Raw genomic sequence first — 20,726 nt, 5'->3', positions numbered from 1 at the left:
CAGAAAATATATGAGAATTTCACTGTAGGGACAAAAAATCAGTTAGGAATAAATCAGAAAATAGATGTTAAATCTAAGTGACACAGACAAAAAAAACCCGACTTCTCAGTGCTCTTCTGCCCTAGCACATACCTTGGTGGCAGGTGGTTTGTTTTGTGTAAATTTGCTGCATAGTTGATGTGTGACTTTCAACTTGGGTACCATACATAAGGTCACTTCTAAGTGAAAATTCATTCTGTTAAGCTTTTATATAAGGATGGAATTTTGCAGGTTTGGCAGAGCTAGGTACAATGTGTGACCCACTACGCAGCTGTTCCATAAGCGAAGAAAATGGATTGAGTGCTGCTTTTACTATAGCGCATGAACTTGGACATGTGTAAGTACCTGTTTTCCAGTAAGTAGTTTTATTCCCTTCTGAATATGACCAATTTCTAGTGATGAGCTCTATGTTTTTAAGAGGGTGCAGTCTGGTAAGTCCTTTTAGAAGAGTTGCTATTTTTGCCTCTTGCAGTGAGCCAACTCTCCCCCACCTACCTGTAGAGAAATAGTGGATTTTATAACCTGGTTCATATCTTGAATTATGGGAAGTACTGACCAGCTGTCTTCTCTCCTTTTGTCATATAAACTGCTACATAATCCTGCTAACACCAGCTGCATTCTAGCCCTTACAGGACTTTACCATTAAGAAAAAATAATTGCTAATATAATACAGAAATATTCTTCCTTGTGGTCGATCCTTTCAGAATACAAGTAAAGGAACACAAAGAGAAATACTTTACACAGAAAAATAAGAGGAGATGACAGCATTTTATTTTATGAAGCATACCTCATCGGTGATGTTAGAAGGGTGCTATATTCTAGCTCAGTGAGTCATGACACTATAGGTAATGACGATATTACAGAGCTCACCAGCTAGCTAATTGATTTTCGTGTACCTGAAGTTCTTTTAGATACCTTCCATTTGTCATGGAACTTAAATTGAGATATAAAATAAGAAAACCTGTTAGTTGCATAAATATGATTTTGATGTGCTCTGTAGTTTGCTTTTGTTACTGAATAGAAAGAGTTATGACGTGAATATTGGGCTAGTATGTTATGGACAGTCTAGTGATGGCCTGTATAATCAGTTGAGGAGACAGGTTGTTCATTCAAAGCAGCATACTCTGGGAGCACTAGAATTTTTCTGGTGAGCTAAAGAAATATGTAATTGTAGAATTCTGTTGTGCCTGGAATTAGGAGCTTTTTGGACAAGGAGAGAATATTGTAAGGCATTTTGAAGATGCCTGTTGCCATGGTGTCAGATAGTCATACTATCTTCTGTTAAATTTTAAGGCATTCTCAAACTCAAACCTCAAGCATTTGCTGCTACAACAAAGAGAGTTTCAATTAATTATTGCTGAATTTGGGATTTTGTCTGGTTTGATTTTTAGATTTAATGTGCCTCATGATGACAGTTTTAAGTGTAAAGAAGCTGGGATTAAACATCAATACCATGTGATGGCTCCAACTTTAAATTACCATACAAGTCCATGGACCTGGTCAAAATGCAGTCAGAAATACATCACTGAATTTCTTGAGTAAGTATCAATATAATGCTGTGGGTTTGGGTTTGGTTTTGTTGTCAGTTTGTTTTGTCTTCCAATTCCATGTATTATTGAGGAGTATTTTAAAGTTATTGCTTAAATAGAATCATAGAATCGTTAGGGTTGGAAAGGACCTTAAGATCAAGTTCCAACCCCTCTGCTGTGGGCACGGACACCTTATGCTAAATCATATCACCCAAGGCCTCGTCCAACCTGGTCTTGAACACTGCCAGGGATGGAGCATTCACAACCTCCCTGGGCAACTATTGGTTTTGTGCTGCTCTTAGGGTTAATCATTGGCTTGTAGGGCCTCAGTTGTCCAGAAAAATACATGTATTTAACACTTTGGATGATTCATGACTTTGTTAAAGCTGTACTCAACATGTAAAGCTAAGAAGATTTTTTTTTTCGACCTAGTGATGTTAATTATTGAAAATATCTTTAGTATAATTTTAGTAAGTCAGAATAGGCACACTTTATTTTTGGAATTTATTTTTTTTTAAAATAAGTGCTAGGTAAACTTTAGGCAGTGCCATCTCTTTTTTTCATGTAAGAATGTGAAAATGAGAAATGACAGCCAGCAGGCAAAAAACCTGAAGCTTTGTTTGGTGGATTTAATGCAAAATACAATAAAGGAAAATCAGGTGACCTAGTATATTTCATAAATTTCAATTAAAGTAATTATATAGGCAGGTAGTAATGCAAACCTATAACTTCACTGAGATATGCATGTGTAAGTGTTGATTGAGTAGGTTCCCAATGAATTAAGATCACTCTATTCACATTTTATTCCTGTTCTTACAACAGTACTGGTTACGGTGAATGCCTCCTAGACAAACCTAGTGGAAGAATATATGATCTTTCCTCTCAGCTACCTGGGTCAGTGTATGATGTCAACAAGCAGTGTGAACTTATGTTTGGTCTTGGGTCACAAGTGTGTCCCTATCTGGTGAGTGAACAGCACATCATGTTAATCTAAAAAATTACTGAATGGTGGGTTTAGAAATCAAATCTCATTCTTCATGGTTTTGGAAGAATTTTATACTGGAATATGTCAAAGTTCAGGATCTATTTTAGTGAAGGGTGGAGAGTGCAGTGGAGAGCATCACAGCTCCATATGCTAGAAATATATAGAATTAAAAAGTAGGATGCATTAATTTTGATTTGCACACCTGTGAATGTGATTGTAATGCCTTTAATGGATCTAAAGCTGCATAAATTAAGGCTTTCTGCAACTACTGAAGGGGAGTGATTTCAATTCTTTCTACAGATGTTTTCAGATTATAGCTATCTTACTCTTTCTTATCTGCTTCATCTAGTGCTTTTTAAAAAAATATAACTTGAAAGTTAATATATTAATTCAGATATTTGTTCTAAATATTTGGTCCAAAGAGTAGATTCCCTCTACTTTGTCGAAAAGTCAAAAATATTTTCGTGCCTGTTAGAGCGTACGTTTTGTGTACTGAACCAAAAATTTATTTAAAGCAAAATTGGGATCTGGAAAAGAAAACTTGAGTAGATGAATACTGAAAATTAAGTTGTATTTTGAAAACCTAATGTGGCCACTACAATATGAATTAAACACAAATATAACATTATGGCTTCATTCATTACTGTCAAGATGTCATGTAGAGTTAGATTTTGGACCAAGTTTCAAATACCTTTACTAGTATTGCATGGCTTGTTAGAACTATTTAAAGGTGGGAATTCAAGATCGGGTTCAGGTTGAATGAAATTTTTGTGAGGTAAAATATTTAGGAGGAGTCCAGCCCTATGGGAATACTATAGAAAAGTAAAGGGGGATTGAAAGACCTGAAGAAGGTGTAACTGAAGACTGCTTTGTAAATTTTGTAATCCATAAAGGCTACTTGTCCATTAAGAGTCTTTTAACGGTTTGAAAAGGAGGCTTTCGTAATTTTCTAGTCACTGTATTTTTAAGAGGAATTCCAGTTAGAGGTTTTTTCTAAGTATTGTCGTATCAACTGTAACCTATTGCATACTTTTTTAATTGAATTTTCTACTGGATTAGAAAATGAAGTTGTCTTTTACTTCTAATGGGATCAGTTTCAAATTTTCCACGTTCCTACCTGGCCTTAAGCAAAGTCCATTTTGGTTTGGTGGGGTTTTATCTGTGAAAAACTGCCCACATAGTATAAGAAAACAATACAAATATTCAACTAATGTCTAAAAAGATGTTACAGGTACAAAAAAAAGTAATTGTTTTCTTTTTAGAAACAATGCAAACGCTTATGGTGCACAAGCACAGAAGGTGTTCACAAGGGTTGTCGTACTCAGCACATGCCTTTGGCTGATGGAACTGTTTGTGGTGTGGGAATGGTAAGCTTTGATTTGCTTCTTGATGCTTGCATATGGTAAAATTGTTGATGTAGATAAGAAAGATCAGTGCTCGCTTTGTGGCAGTACTGCGCCTGTACTGTACTGATTGTGTGAGCAGTACCTACCTGACTTTATCTGCAGTTTCTTACGGTCCAGTAATGTTGTGATATAAATAACATAGGTTGTCTGTTCAGAATAATTATAAAAGTTTACAGATACCACGTTGGCTAAAAATAGGTGGAAGACCTCAGGGGAAAGTTGCCATCTTTTCTTCTGATTGAAAAGTTCAGATCATTCATAACAAGTTGTGTTTTTTACTTATCAGTAGCGGTCCACAGTTGAATTTCCTGGAAACAAAAAATCCCACCAGAGTGTTTCCCCCAGTTTGTTGTGTTGATGCTGTTTCGCTGAACCACAATAAATTAAGTATGAGAACTTAGATACAGGAGTACACTTTCCTGGAAAGAGGGAGTTTTTGGATTAGAATCCTGGTTTCAGTAGATGTTTGTGCATTGTATCTGTTTCACACAAAATATGAAAGCATGTACCAGTACCTCTTGTAAAAGCTGTAACCGCACATAACTTGCATTCATATACTGTCTTGATTATTACAACATAATTCAGGGTACTTGGATCTTTTCGGTGCTAAAAAGCTCTTGTCTAGTGCTTAGGACTGCCTGGTTTTATGAGGTATGGACTGAATACTTTGTCACATTTGCTCATTGGTTTATTTGGCAAAGACTGGGTGATGAGAGTGCAGTTCACTACTTCCTTATCTGCTAGGTTGTTTTTGAATGCAGATCTTGTTCTATATCCTTAAATGATACAGCTTTCCTTGGACTGTCCATAGGGTCATTAATATCTAATTAGTAGTTGTAGTCAAGACACTTAGAGAACCTTAATAGAAATAGAAGTAGTGGTGGAAGCTACTTGAAGCCAGAGCTAGTGAAGATTTGAGGGTTATTGTTTTGGATTTGTACGTAGTTTGGGAAGTGAACAGAAATTAGGTGCTCAAGTTTTTTGCTGATCTAGTTTTGGCTTCTCCATGTCTCAGTTCACCAAAAGCAAACAGAAGTATTTTCTTACCTGTCAGGGGATTATGAGAATAAATACTTCAGAGTTTGTTTTCTTTTTTTGCATACTCAGATATGACAGCGATTGTCTTAAGTATGGCTGATTTATTATGTTGAGCTATTTTTAATAGTAGTGTATTTTGGCAGTGTCACAGCCTGTGGAAGCAATGTTAACTACTTTTGAGAGTTTTATAGGTTCAAAGATGATTAAAAAATATCTAGTCTAATTTCTATGTATAAAAGGCTGCTACATTTCCCCCAATAGCTTTTAATCTTTACAGATTTTTTTTTTCCCCTTATTTAGTAAGACAGTAGAAGTGAGAAATTTGAAAATACTGTCTTAATGGATTACAATTTAGTGGGTAAACTGTCTCAAATGGTTTCTTTCTCTCAGGCAAGATTAGGAAAAGTTATTTGAAGGTTTCAGTGGAAGATTTGTTTGATTAATCCTGTGCATGCAGCTGGTGTTTTAATGTTTAACCCATTTTTCAGTCAGTCACTGATCAGAAAGAAAGTTTGTCTTTATATAAACTTCATGTGTAATCTTTAGTTCAGTTGACTCTAATTTGCCAACATCAGAGGACTTCTTTTATATAAGAATACAAAAACCTATTTTATGCAATTACTGCAGTGAAACCAGTTTTCTCTGGCAAGTGAAGAGCTAATTACAGTCATTAGCTCTGAAAGATGTAAGAAAGAACAGCAATTAATCTGACAAATTGTCATCTGTTCCTGTCTAAGAGACAGCTCCTTTCAAGCTCAGTCAGCAAGTTTCTGTTGATGTTAGTGGGAATGAGACATGGAGACTAGTAATTGTAATTAATATTTACCAGCAAGCTAAATAAATTTGTATTTGGCATTTGCAGCAGTTTTGCTGTGATGTATACAGAAAAGATCCATTTAATGCATTTGTAATTTTAGTATCAACTTTTTAAGTTTAGATTTGACATGTGAGTTTATTTTCACTGTATTCTTCAGTTATTCTTCAGGTTGTGTCTAATTAGTGGATCTTGCTCTATGGAGTATTCTAATAGGCCTTGTAGATTTCCTTCTCTAAAAATACAAGAAGATAGAATCTAATAATATGAGATAATAATATCAATGCATGTATTTTGAAATAGAATTGTGTATTGTATATGGTGTCTGTAAGAGCTCAGTGACTTCTTTATGTATATAATCTTAGCAGTAGGTAGGGGTAGCATTTTATTAAAATGTTAAAAGGAAAATGCAGCCTAACATTTCAGTGTCTTATAGACAATAAAGAAAATACTTTCTTGGGAATTCGAACATTTCACTTTTACTTCTATTTGCTGTCTAGTCAAATTTCTTTGAGCTGTTTGACCTGTACTTTGTTCATCTTGGAGTTACCTGCAAAAATGAATTATATTTGCTTGCTTGGCTTCTGCTGAAGAACTTGAAAATTTCTCTTCATCTCCTCTTTTTACAAATTCTGAGTGCTTAGGACTGACAGTAGCCTATAAGGAGCAGTTCTGCTGCTTCTGAGAACAGTTTGTGACTCCATTGATATTCACTTTGTGTCTCATTGCTTCCGGTGGTTTTTGTTTGCCTATTTGGTTTCACAAATATCTGTAGGAATTCTAAGTGTCTGCCAGCTCTTCTAACATCATGCAGACCTTCCCTGAAGCAGAGGATGCAGCTTTTAAATTCTTTGGCCTAATTGGTACTTCAGAGACAAAATGATAGTGAATATATCTACATATATCTAGGCATGTTATATGTAAACGTTTACTAGTTTTGCAGGGGTGAATTTCTACGCAGCATAGGGCTACATTAGTCACTGCTTGAAAGTGTTTCTGATATTCTTTGTGAGAGATATTATTAAATACAAAGGTATGCATTCCTGAATTGTTTTCCTAAATACAAGTATATAAGATAACTACAATATACATTTTTATTAAAATATTGTTTTTATTGTTTAATGAGGAACAATAGCATGAAAAATAGTAAATTATTAGTGCTTTTTTTCTGCCTTAGCTCTGTAATCAAAGCTACCGTTGGAGTATCTTTGGAATTAAGAACTGTATGATTAGTCAAAAGTAGCCTGCTCACTGGATGCCACAATGAATTTTGTATATATGGTTGCAATTTTAGTTGTGAAGTTATAAGCTGTATGTGCAAATTTAAAACACAATGAATCACGGGAATAACAGTGTTTATATACTGTGTTGAGGACCAAGATACCAGAGGAGGCCCCTATGTATTACAAGATATACAAGAGAGTTATTTTCCATTGAGACAGCAGCTGGACTGCTTTAATTAGCCTGGCTTCCTGATCTTAACTATTGTAATTCTAGTTACCATCACGTTCCAGGTAGGAATTAATTTAATGAATGTTTAGGAAATGTGAACAACTTGGAGCAGATCTTTTTGCTTCACTTCCTCTTAGATTTTCCTATTGCATCCTAGTCAGAAATTTCTTTGTACTTGGAAATTCCTGTGGACCAGCAGGCTCTTGGTATCATCTGCTTGGATTATGCTTTCAGTTGATTTCTTTTCTTTTACTACCTATTTTTTTTTTTTTTGGGGGGGGAGACTGTTCTAGTCAAGGGTTTCTGTAGTGAGGAATTTACTTACACTTATACTCTGGGATAGTATGACAGATTTCTCCTTACCTTGAGCATAGGAATCTTAGGAAGTTTTGGTGGTGTTTTTTTCCTTTCTGAAATTCCAAAGTAGTGAGTTTGGAGAGTGATTCAGGTTTTGGCATGTTGGCATCTCTGTTCAGATTTTAGAATACCCCCACCTTCCTCACCCAAAGCCCCAAACAAAACAAACATCAACAAAATACTATTAGTGGGTAGAATTAAAAGGAGTAGTAAGTTGTGGTATTATGGAAAAGAAAGATCTACACTATTATGTGTAAGCAAATTGGTTACAAGCCAACTGATAGACAAACTCTACTTACACGTATCTATCTCCAGCTTACACCTGGCTCAGAATCATGGCTTCTCTAAAATGAAGTGATGCAGTTTTTAGCATTGTAGTTTATGTGATATTCCAGTAATGGTTAACTCATCTGTTGTAGTTGGTGATGCACAACTGAGCCAAACAAACCCAAAACCTGCAAAGAAGAACAGTTGGTGCAGCCATCTATCTTCTAGGAGTGGCATTCTCGGAACAAGTCTTTTTTTGGCAATGAAAATTACAGTGAAAATACCCAATAAAATGTCTTTTTTTTTAATAATTATTTTTGATACACGTAAAAGAATTGCACTGGGATCCTGCCTGGATTCCTGAGCACTACACAAATAGGCTCATATTCAATTAATTCCTTGGACATTGGAAAGAACAGGTAGGAAGTATTTATGTCATTCTTACCCAAACCTTTCCATGTCCTGGAACTGTTCTTCACAGTGTCATTTTGCTACTTAAACACTGGACATACAAGTGGCAGAAAAAGCGGCTTAGCAGCAAGAAGAAATCCACATGATACAAATCACAGTTTGATTGGAAAGTATGTGCCTTTAGAGATATGTTTCTTACTTCTATTCACTGTATAGATATATCATATATTGAGCTAGTGTCTCTAAAAATATCTAGAATAGCTACTGAGTGAATTAAGATTTCATCCTAATCCCTTTATAGCCACATAAAGAGAGGGATACAGGGACAACTGAGAATGGGGATGAAGACCAACAAAAAATTGCTTTGATCAGTAAAAGTATGAGTCTGATTCTGAAGTAAGTGCTGTACTTCAGTTGGTAGGTTATTACCCATGTATTGATTTCTTTTAAAATCATTTCAATGCTTGACTACCTTAAAAGTGTAATACATGAAGATAGTTAATCTAAAAGCATAATTAATTATAGGTATATATATGTAAAGTAAGTATGAAAAATTTGGATGGGTTTTAGCAGAGTTGGGTGATAGAGGGATATGCTCACCATCTGGGAAGCAGCAGTGGATCTTTTCAACTGCAAAAGCAGAGTAGAGTATGTTTAAGGGCTCAAACCAAGAATTTTGCTATAAACGGGGATTTTTTTGTGAAATACTTTCCTGATGAGATGTGGTTTCAGAAAGATTTAAAGTTTTCTGTGGGAATATATCAAGGGAGAAATAAAATGCATAGATTTTTTTTTCACAAAAAAATTAAAACGTTGAAAAATTTATTACAGTATTGCGGGTTTTGTAGGTAATACCATCTGAGTGCTAACTGTAGACTTGTCTGAGAATCTGCTACAGGGACCTGAGCTAACATAGTTGCAATTTAGACGTTTCTGTAAGCTCCATTTCTTATGTCTTGTATAGTCATTAGTCATTTTACTAGCCGGTCTATTTTTGCTGTTGTTATATTCTCAATGCCCCACTTCTTGTCTAGGTTCTTCGAGCAATGTGCTTTCTTGACTATGTGTATTAAAGGAAAAAGATGGAGAGCATAGGTCAAATATGCAACTAAATGTTTCCTTACATCCACTTGCAGCAGACAAGGCAGAGTGAGGTCTGTAGCAGTACATTCATTCAAGCGAATGAATGGGAACATCAATAGGCATAAATACAGCCAGAAAAAAACAGCTTTGAGATTTATGACGTTGGCATTCATCTGAGTGGGTGTTATCATCTTTACTCCCTACTCATATGGTTATATGCTGAATCTGTGTAACTTCAGATTGATGCTTCTTTCCCAGCTCCACTTGATTGGAATCTACTTTGAGACAGTTCATGCTCAGACCTCAGCTACAGGCCAGATGCTTTATAGCAAACTGGTCTTGTGCTGCAGCACTGTGTTTTGTTTTCACCTGTTCTGTGGGACCAGGTATGCCCGTTTTCCTTTCCCATGTTCAATCCACTGCAGCTTTCTCTTCCTGTGCTATTCACTGGCTCATAGTCATTCTCAGAACTCTGTCAGGATATCAGGGATGAAGAAATTGTATTTTGTAGGGCAAAAAAGAAATCAGAACAATAGAATGGGATATTTGGAAGGGAAAATACAGACCATTGTGTCCACTTCTGCAATGCTTTGTCATTTTCACTTTCTCCTCATGCTTGTTTTCAGTGTTCAACCATCTTTCCTTTTAGAAGCATCAGCAGCTACCAGTAGCACCTGTGGAAACATGCTGATGTCTGGAAATAGATTAATAGTTGGGGCTCCAATGCATGAAATTGTGTTCTCATACACTGAGCATCAACATTGCAGTCTGTCGTGGTTTAAACCCAGTCAGGTAACTCGTTCACTCACCCCCCCCCACTTCTTTCCCTCCCCCTGCTCCCGGAGGGACGGAAAGGAGAGTCAAAAAGAATGCAACTCCCACGGGTTGAGATAAGAACAGTTTTAGTAACTAAGGTATAACACAAATCACTACTGCTACCACCAGTGATAATAATGATAAAGGAAATAACAAGGGAAGAGAATACAACACCTCAGCACCAGCCGACCAATAACTCGCCCCCCTCAGCCCAACCAAGCACTGGCCCATACCTCCTCCAACCCTGCAGTCTCCCAGCCCTTCCCGCTAACTCCCAGTTACATCCTGGGCATGACGTGCTGTGGTATGGAATAGCTCTTTGGTCAGTTTGGGTCAGGTGTCCTGTCGCTGCTTCCTCCCGGCTTCCCCTCCTCCCTGGCAGAGCATGAGGCTCACAAAGTCCTTGGCCAAACCAAAACATCGCTATCAGCTCTGTTCCCAAGCTGAAAGTCAAAACACTGCACTGCACCAGCTACCAAGAAGGAGAAACATGACTGCTACTGCTGAACCCAGGACACAGTCTTTGCCCCATCTTCAAAAAACGTGTATCTCTGGGAGTAGTCTGGAAAATACAGGCAGTAAGAGTGAACTTGGAGTCCCTTTTCCCTCGCATCCATCTATCACTCTCCTTGATTCATAGAACTGTAGAATCATAGCCTGGCAATTAACACATTAATAATTTCTTTAAAAATTACTTTTCTGGGAATTTAGCAAGTTTAATTAGCTATAAGGTAAGTTGGAAGTACCTGAAATGAGTTTATCACATTATAGTTCAATCCTTAGGTAAGAGTCAAACTGCTTATTATAAGCAGGTGACTCCTCAGTATAAATCCGGGTACCTGTAGGTTCATTGATCCCAAATTTGAATCATTAAATTAGTTTTAAAAAAGGGTTAAATCTTTGAGTTAATTTATTTTCTGTGTGTCAGAGGTTCTTAAATAGATTTATGTGCCAGAGACTTTAGTTACCAAAATCCTTCTAGACTTTAAGCTAATTCAAAGCTGTTTTGTGTCACAGAGGCAAAGCCTAAGCTTCAGAAATAACAAGCAGTGGAGTTGAAGTAATCTGTTCTGATAATTCTAGTGAGTGATCCATCTATGTTCTGCAGGGAAAGATGGAATAAGCCATTCCCTGTCAATACGATTAGGATAATCTGTCCTGACAACAAAACTAATGATCAGTCTAATCCAGAGTCTGCAAACAGTCATCTAAAATAAAGAATTCTCTCTATTGTGTGTGAGCACTGACCCCATGTAGTCAATTCTGCCCAGTGTCTTGTCTCCAGATGCAGGCAGTCTTTGATGCTTCAGAGGGTGTATGGAGTCAAGGACAAAGTTGAGGACACATTATCCACACAGAATTTAGCAGGAGATACAGTGCTGACATTTTAGTATCTTGTAAATATCCTTGTTTAGTATATAAACTATTCCACTATGCTGTGATCAAATATACCACTTGGGATTTTCTAAAGCATACAAGTGAATTAGAATTCCAGATACCATAAGTCATCAATGGGATTAGTGCTGGTAATTCCTGCAGGTTCTTTGAAAAAAGTCACACATGCACTAATCATAAGATTCTCATTTATTCTTTTTAGTCATGTACATTTTTGAGTAATCATTGAAGTGGATAAATATTTGCAGAGTCAGGGACTTCGATAACAAATACTGAGAAGCAGAGGACTGATCACTTGATTCTTCTGGGAACAAATAAAAAGCTAATAATTACACTTTCAATAAATAATAACAGTTTACAGATACAGGGTGGTGAAGAACTGACATGACCACAACAGAATAGTATTACAATGTTTGTTGTCTGAATAGCGTAAATCCCAGCAGATGAAATAAAACTTCGCCTTTAGGTGAATTTTCAGGTAGTTTTTCATCAGGACTAAAATCTGAAGTAACAGAATAGACACTGCAGTTTAGTATCTTGCTTTAAGAAGTACAAAAACATCAGGAATTCAAGGATTTTGAGATTCTTATATAGGCATTTGAATAAAGTGACAAGCCCTAAAATATATTCAGCATCCAGTAGCTTTCATAAAGAGCAAAGAACTCTAGACAGCATTCTGGAAATTATAACTGCTGGTTAAGATATCTTAAAGGAATTTGAACATGTCCAAACTGAGATTAAGAGCAGTAAGATCTTAAATTTTGTTCTTTCTGTGTCTAAAATATACAGTAATCTTTTGCTTGACTCACAAATTGTATTCTCTTTGTCAACTGTGCAGCACTGCCGCCATGGAATTTGTGTGAACAGAGAAATGGAGATGCGTCCTGTAGATGGAGAGTGGGGTCCATGGGGACCTTATAGCTCGTGTTCAAGAACTTGTGGAGGTGGAATCAAGAGCAGCATCAGACTGTGTAATAGGCCAGAGTATGTTTTTTTTTGTTGTTGTTATACATTACTGCATAATGAAGAAATTCCGACCTAATGGATTGGTTCAAAACAAATTGAAGGTATTGTGGGTTGTGCAAATTAGGTCAAAGCATCAATAAAAAGTGCTTGTTTCAACCATGTATTGAAAAGAGAGATAAATCAACAGACTCTAATATGCAGAGAACTTCTAGATTACTCTTGTCTCTCAGCTATATCATTCATATTTATAGGTATTTCTACAGTCTTACTTTGTCAGGGTCTTTTTTTTCTAGCCTTACTCTAAATGCTGAGAGTTTCTTTAAACATTGAGATGCTTTCTTTGGAGTTAAAGCCTCAAGAAGAAATAGAGACATTGCTTAGTAAAATTTTTAGTGAAACACTTGATTTGCTTTGATTTAAGGCCTTTTCACCTTTATGATGAGAAGCTTCCATTGACTGAATAATTCAGTGTGGGTTTCATTCTTTGTCATAAAAGTCAATGGGAACTTCTCCAGAAAAAGAACCATAGCTACAGCCTGGGTAGTTTCAGGGATTTTCTAGGAAGTTATGTCATCTTGGTATTATCAGTGGGATAAATGAACCTCAATCTAACTACCCCAGGTTTATTTTGTATTATTATTAGGAAGTTATGTCATCTTGGTATTATCAGTGGGATAAATGAACCTCAATCTAACTACCCCAGGTTTATTTTATATTATTATTAGGAAGTTATGTCATCTTGGTATTATCAGTGGGATAAATGAACCTCAATCTAACTACCCCAGGTGATTTTATATATGATGAACAAGAGGTGGTAGGCTAGATTCCCATTAGATATGCCTCTGTCAGTCTGTAGCAAAGGATAATATCAATATGCCTTTTTTTTGGTTGGTTTTTGTTTGGGTTTTTTCCCTCCCCAGGAACCTAAGTAGTACTGAATTAATGTGTAGCGGGATTTATAAGAGTTAGGAAATGGGTTTTAGACTTTACAGTATATAGGGAGGCTGTTTTCCAAAATTTTCCCTTTTTAGTTCTTTTGATCCTCAAACTGAAACTGATATTACAACTACAGAAAAGCGTGTGGCAGCTCCTAACTCTGTCTTCTTTCTCTGTCACTCTGTGAAATAATATTTTCAACTTACTGAAGGAGGTGCTGCTTCTGTAGAAATAGGGCTGTACTCTCAGCTAAATTGGTAAAAGTGTTAATAATGCTTTTTTTCCCAGACAAAATAATTATGACTGTAGGAGAAATACAAATGTAATATACATTAATAAACATTTACCACCTACCTCAGCAGTAGTATTTTACATGGACTTTTTATTTCCTTCTCTTGGGTGTAAATGTATACACATTGCAATAGAAGATGAGAGTGTCTGTGGGCAAAGTCAGTAACAGATGACAGAATGCTGTGTGAGATTTTCCCCTTCGATCAGTGGCTCAAGCTGCTTTCCATGGAAAGCTGCAGTTTTAGAAACTGAGTGTGTTTTACATTTACCTATTTTTGTTAGACCAAGAAGTGGAGGAAAGTACTGTGTTGGCCGCAGGATGAAGTTTCGATCGTGTAATACTGATTCATGTCCAAAAGGCAAAAAAGACTTCCGGGAGCAGCAGTGCTCTGAATTTGATGGCAAACACTTTAATATCAACGGTCTTACATCTGCTGTTCGCTGGCTTCCAAAGTACAGTGGTAGTAAGTGATTGTAAATTTTTTCAATAAATGAAATATAAATGTTACTTTAATAAAAATTTTTAAATAGACAAGAAACCTGTTGGATTTTCTTTCCAGTTTCTATGAAAGATCGCTGTAAACTTTTTTGCCGAGTTTCTGGAACAACTTCCTACTATCAGCTGAAGGACAGAGTTGCTGATGGTACTCCCTGTGGAGCAGAAACCAATGACCTTTGTGTTCAAGGCTTATGCAGGGTATTTAAATCTAAACTTATTAATTTTTAAAATCAATTTTAGCGGATGGTAAATTAGATATTAAATATTCATCCAAATAACCATTACTGAAAACATGTAAAGCAAGATGTTTTGAATTTACTTAAACTGATTTTAATCCCTACCAAATTAAAGATCTGGAAATGGAGGCAATTAAGTGAAGAACAAACAGTTGAATCTGAAAATCCACAGTCTTTTCTCATTAAGCCTCATATGTGAGAGAGTTAATATTGTGCAAGTGAGCAAAGAGAAACTGATCTAATATTGGCATAAAGGGAGAAAAGAAACACGCTGCATGTTTGTTGCCATCATATTTCTGCTATCAAAGAAAAAAAGTATAAAATCTAAGGGCAGATAAATTATGTATTTGTTATTTCATTACAAAGTCTGAAGGAACTGACCCTTGAAAGGGATCCTTTAAGCATTCTTTGCTTAATAGCAGTTATGGAAGTGCCATATGATTTTCTTGGGAGAAACAAGGTGCTGTGTTATAACAACTCAAGACTTTTGTCAAGCTGAGGTTTTGCTGGTTGCAGTGAAACTGAGTAAATTTATGATGAGTTGAAAATGTAGCTTTCTTATGGCATTGAAGCAAGAGGAAAGAGGAGATAGCAGAGAATTTTCAGTTTATCATAATTTTAAAAAAAGGGACGTTTAAGTAAAGATACAGAAACAAAAATGGTACTTATGCTGGTTTAACCAGTATAGTCTCAGTGTATTCCTTTGCTTCTTTTGCAGTAATGACAGACTTTAAAAGAAATGATGACCATGCACACATATATACTGCTTTTGGGATTCCAAGACTTTTTAATCTAAATTTAACTTAAATTGTATACACTATATTGATTTTTCTTAAATACCAAATCTTTACACACTGTTACTTATTCTTTTACAGTTCTTGACATACTAAGTGTATTTGGACTTTGACTACATTCTTAGTACAACAGCACTATTGTGTTTTGCCCTTACATCACAGCACCCAAAATAATAGAAGGCTCTTCATGAAGGAAGACCAGATATATACAGTGAATAAGAATGGTTTTGGGGAGTGGGAAGCTTACGTTGTTTGTTTTTGTATTATTGAGCTGAGTGACACAGGGCTATTGTCATTTTTCATTTATTTGTTTGTTTTATAGCAAGCAGGCTGTGATCACGTTTTGAATTCCAAGGCAAGGAGAGACAAATGTGGAATCTGTGGTGGTGATAATTCTTCATGTAAGACTCTTGCAGGTACTTTCAACAGTGCTCGTTATGGTATGTTTGTTTGGTTTGTTTTGTTTTAATCTTAATGCACATTTCAGTATGGCTTAGAAATTATGTTTTACATTTGAGGAAGTATGCTCTTTAGGGCTGCTGTCAACAAAAAATTTCTCTGATTTTTGGTCACGTACCCTCTCAAGGGTGCAGAGGCAAACACTGTGGCATACTAACCTATTAAAGGTGAAAAAGCCATACTGCTTTAAGGTCAAAACGAAAGATATGAATAGAATATACCATGAGCGTAAAAGTATTTTGAAAGGAGGAATGCTTCCTACTTCACATTCTCTCATCTGAAACGGTGCAGCTGAAGGAGTTATTCCGATGTCTCCTTTTGGTTGTGTAAAGAAATAGCAAGAAGGCTGTGCTGTGAGCAGCTGATGAGGTTCCTTTTTTCCTGCAGTGGAAAAGATAGCCTGTGAAATGTGAGCTTTCTTTTTCCAGAGAATATGGGCAGCAATGTTTATGTTCTTTCCTCTTCATTGGCATGCAGTGAATGAGAAAATTCTGACTAATCCTGGTGATTCCTAGTTCTTTGATTTAGTTTCTTTAATAGAGCTACTGGTAGTTTTTCTATCTGTAGTCCTTTCTGAGAGGTATGGAGAGACTATTTATTGTATGTGATTAGTGGTGCAGTTAAGTAGTTAGAGTGTAGAACATGAACAGAAGTCTCCGGGTTAATAACAGATTCCTAAATGCTCCTTCATGCCACTTCACTGGTTGAAAGAGACCTCAGGCCAAGTGAAAATGATACCTCGAGAGCTGCCAAGTAGGATCTTTATAGAACAAAGGAATTGTTGGTCAAACAAATTTATTTTTGTTATTTTTTTTTCCTGGCAGAGGGCTTGAGCCAAGCAAAAGTAACAAAAAATGTAAAGGTTGGATATAGCTACCCTTCCCATAGTCACTTTTTTGTGTCTCTCCCAAGAAGATGGAAGAAGACACAGTCAGCTAATAGAGACTGGATTTCTGAACATGCGGTCAAAACACTAAGGGAAAAGAATGTATGATTTTAATAATTCTGAGTAAAGGGCTGTCAGTGGTTTTGTTTCTCACCACTGTGAAAGACCTTTATGCTTATAGGTAGCACATGAATTTTGTCACGAATACAGTTGATAATGGTGACTGCTGCATAAAACTTCCATTTATACAAATATGGTTGAGAACGTCACTCTCTGCGTTGTCACAGACTTACTTCCTTTTTACTGAAGCTGGAGGGGAGAAAAACTGACACATTTTGGGATGAGGAAAACCTTTCTTTAATATTTTGGTGTTAAGCATAGTTAAATGTTTTAAATTCACTTGGAATTATAGCATATAAAAAATGATAGTGAATTATACTGCTGGATGGTATGTGTAACCTTTGGGATTATCACACAGGTATGCAGCAATGCAAACGAGGCTGTAGTCAGCTGATCACTAAAACTTCAGTGTCCATGGGAGTTCTGTGATATCCCTAGACTAATGACTGAAAATACTGTCTGAGGAAATGTTGTTTTCCAAAAGAGTTCTGAGTTAGGATCACAAAATAAGTATGCCAAAATCCATGCTCTTAATCTTATCCTTTTAACTTCATCTAGTCCCTTTCTATACTGACACGAATCATTTTACTAATGCAAAATTTGAATTAGGCAATAGCAGCCTGTGGTGCATGCTTGTAGTCATACAGTTATAATGTTGTAATTCAATGTTTAAACACTAGTTAAACAATTATTAGAAATTCATTACAGTGAAATACTACCTTATTTAGCTCCCAGTTTAGGAAATGGTAACCTAATTATGTACACATAATTATTATTTGGCTATTATTATTAGAATATCTAATGGCATAAAATTAGAATATCTAAGAATTTCCTGGAAAGTGATAATTTTCAGTGCCTTTACTATTCTCCTATCACTGACAATGTGTTATGCAGTTTTGTTTATAGTTTCCTCCCATATTTTGTCTTCTGTCAATCTGTTACTACAAGGTCTTCAGTGTACAAGATGAAGGGCTTTTTTGAGTGTCTTTTGGTTTTCTTTGCAATAAATCAAGATTGACCACTGTATTTATCTACAGCATGCGGTGTCAATTTGCAATTGCAGTGCTGCCCCCAGCTGGTAAATACGATGGACCTGTGATTAGGTTAAATGTTCTTTTAAATACATGGCATTGGTTTTATAGATTAAAAGTCACTGGGAAGTTAATGAATTGTGAAATTTGGCATAATTTAATCCCAAATGGCAACTAAGCACCACACAGCTGCTCACTTACGCACACACACACAGCCCCCACCCAGCAGGACTGGGGAGAGAACTGGAAGAGTAGAAGTGAAAAAATTCATGTGTTGAGATAAAGACAGTTTAATAGGTAAAGCAAAAGCCCCACATGCAAGCAAAGCAAACCGCGGAATTCATTCACCACTTCCCATGGTGTTCAACCATCTCCAGGACAGCAGGGTTCTATCATGTGTAGTGGTTACTTGGAAAGACAAATGCCATCACTACAAATACCGCTTCCTTCCATCTTCTCCCAGCTTTATGTGCTGAGCACAACACTATATGCTATGGAACATCCCTTTGGTAAGTTGGGGTCAGCTGCCCCGGCTGTTTCCCTTCCCAGCTCCTGGGGCATCCCCAGCCTGCTCACTGGTGGGGTGGGAAGAGGAGCAGAAAAGGTCTTGAGGATGTGTAAACACTGCAGTAGCTAAAACATCCCTGTGTTATCAACACTGTTTCCAGCACAAATCCAAAATGTAGCCCTATACTAGCTACTATGAAGAAAATTAACTCTATCCCAGCCAAACCCAGCACAATTTGAAAAGGATATTGCCACTTAAATCTTTACTTGCAGAGGTTTGCCAAGTAACTAAAGTTAAATCATGGCAAGGCTGTTAAACCCAGAAAAATAGGTGGAAAATTTAGCTAAGTTTATATTAACACATCAGACTGCATGTTTTTGTTATTTCTCTTCAATTTTTGCCACACCCAGTTTTTTCTTAGACATAAGAATCCATTTGAATTTGTGAGTAGCATCTATGAGAAACAGTTTTTTTTAAACCTATGCTTATGTGCAGAGCAACAGTTTTAAAAAGTAGATTTTGATGATATTTTGTTACATTACGACAAGGCTACCATTATAGTAGTCAGAGGTAAAGATGACTCATTTGTGAATCATTTGTATTTTGAAAGGTGAGCACTAGGGTAACATTTGAAGTATCAGAATGTGGATCAAGCATGGCTAATTTATCTAATATATCTACCTATGTGTATGGTCTGCAATACTGCAGTATTTGAGTGTTTAGGACTCCTGAGTGCTGTGAGAAAAGCTAACTGAACTGTATAATCAGGGAGTCAGCATATGTCTTATTAAGCAATTTATTCATTTTATTGTAGAAAAGTTCTGTGGCTAAATTGTGAGGAGGCTTCTTGAGTTCCACTTGTTATACTTGACTGCTTTCTGGAGTAGTGCTGCTCTCTAGAGATTTTTCTGAGTAGGTTGGACTCATGTTATTGGTGAAGAATTGAATTCACATTCCTGAGAACAGGAATGAATTTTGAAGAGTTAGGAATATCAAAGATCAGTTAACTGATTAAAAAACAAAACAAAACAAAAACCACCAACAAAGAAATTTCATATTAATGAAGGTAGTCGCATTTCCTTTCCTAAACGAAGCGGGCAGTCAGCAGCAGTTGTCACTGGTGTACTTTAGGGTTTTGTGAATAAAACTAGTTATAAGTTCATATATACTAGTATTTGACTATTTTCATATAGAATTAATTTGTGAATAATTATATTGCAGGTTACAATGTTGTAGTAAATATTCCCAAAGGAGCAACAAACATTGATATTCGGCAGCACAGCTACTCAGGGAAACCAGAAGATGACAACTACCTAGGTAAAAGCCTCCTGTGTATAATTTTGATGAATAGATTTTATTCTCTTGCCAGAGCTCATCTCTAGACATGTATTATCAGAAGTCTGGTAAAAGTCTTTAGAGCAAATATCTGATTACGCTGTATCATCATTTGCATGAGTCTCTCTGTAGATACTAGTTTTCAGAAAAATGAGTGAGATGATGTTAGACTTCTAATTCTTGCATGCGTGTGTTCATTTGTCAGAGAATAGGAATTATAGCACATTGCATGACTTTGTCAATTTTTTACTTTGTTGTGTCAATGTTAATTAAAACTCTACAAGTGAAATCAGGAATAATGCAGGAATGTATGATTTTAAATCTTGGAAGCGTACACTTCGTTTATAAATGAAGCAGTCTGACCTTCAGCAAACTTACTAGTTTGTCTCCCATTTCTCTTTTTCTATCATGTCTGAGTATAAAGATCACGTTTACAGATTTGCAAGTATACGAGAGGAACAAAAATTCATAAGCACATTGTACCATGAATCTTGGTCGTTCTCTTTCATAGTACTTACATTATATGTATAAAAGAATATGAGTGCATTTTTGATTTTGTCTCTTGTTTCGTTACTATCCTATTCAACAAACCGCAGAGTTTTCCATATGCTTTCCTTGCCCATTTGACCTGTTGTTGCACGTGCATCTTGCAGGACACAGAAACAACCCTCACCCCCTGGTACTAGCTACCATTTCAAAGGTAGTAAAGCCTGATAGCATTCCTTTACTAAAAAATTTACTTTATTTTTAAATTTCATTTTTAATTTATTAGTAATCTTTAGTAATGTAAATTGGTCATTAAATTATTATTATAAATTATTAATAATTTGTTTTTACTTTAAAATTTACTTTAAAAAGCCACTACACGAAAAGTAGCTCTAGCAAATACAAGAACTTGGGCTATAGAATAGGCCAGAAGTACAGATAATAATTGTTTCCTGCTACAGTAGGAGAACCTAACCAAATTTAAAAGTTGACTGCATGCGCAGTCAACCTTTTAGCAGAACAAATGTTACTGAAGTTGGGTTGTTATTACAGAGAAATCCATGACAACTGCTCAGGTGAAAGTTAAC

At 36.1% G+C, this 20,726-nt stretch overlaps 1 protein-coding gene across 3 annotated transcripts in view; it reads left to right on the top strand.

The window, feature by feature from the left end:
* ADAMTS20 (ADAM metallopeptidase with thrombospondin type 1 motif 20) overlaps nt 1–20,726 on the top strand; it is an 88,852-nt gene that overhangs the window by 26,251 nt on the left and 41,875 nt on the right. For 2 of the 3 annotated variants that reach the window (XR_009745946.1, XM_061467784.1), the window contains exons 8-16: nt 271–376; nt 1,431–1,577; nt 2,391–2,532; nt 3,816–3,920; nt 12,431–12,576; nt 14,068–14,249; nt 14,346–14,482; nt 15,637–15,754; nt 19,540–19,635. Coding sequence is in view for 2 of the 3 variants with exons in the window: in XM_061467784.1 (XP_061323768.1) it covers nt 271–376; nt 1,431–1,577; nt 2,391–2,532; nt 3,816–3,920; nt 12,431–12,576; nt 14,068–14,249; nt 14,346–14,482; nt 15,637–15,754; nt 19,540–19,635 (1,179 nt within the window). In the remaining variant the exon portion in view is untranslated. The remainder of the gene's footprint in view (nt 1–270; nt 377–1,430; nt 1,578–2,390; nt 2,533–3,815; nt 3,921–12,430; nt 12,577–14,067; nt 14,250–14,345; nt 14,483–15,636; nt 15,755–19,539; nt 19,636–20,726) is intronic. The other variant, XM_061467785.1, reaches the window with a different exon arrangement.

The sequence above is a fragment of the Pezoporus flaviventris genome, unplaced genomic scaffold (assembly GCF_033815535.1).
Source record: "Pezoporus flaviventris isolate CSIRO_AGI_PZ_B2104156 unplaced genomic scaffold, CSIRO_AGI_Pfla_v1 ptg000045l, whole genome shotgun sequence".
Taxonomy (NCBI): domain Eukaryota; kingdom Metazoa; phylum Chordata; class Aves; order Psittaciformes; family Psittacidae; genus Pezoporus; species Pezoporus flaviventris.
Note: the sequence above shows the minus strand (reverse complement) of the source record. Positions and strands in the feature narration are given on the sequence as shown.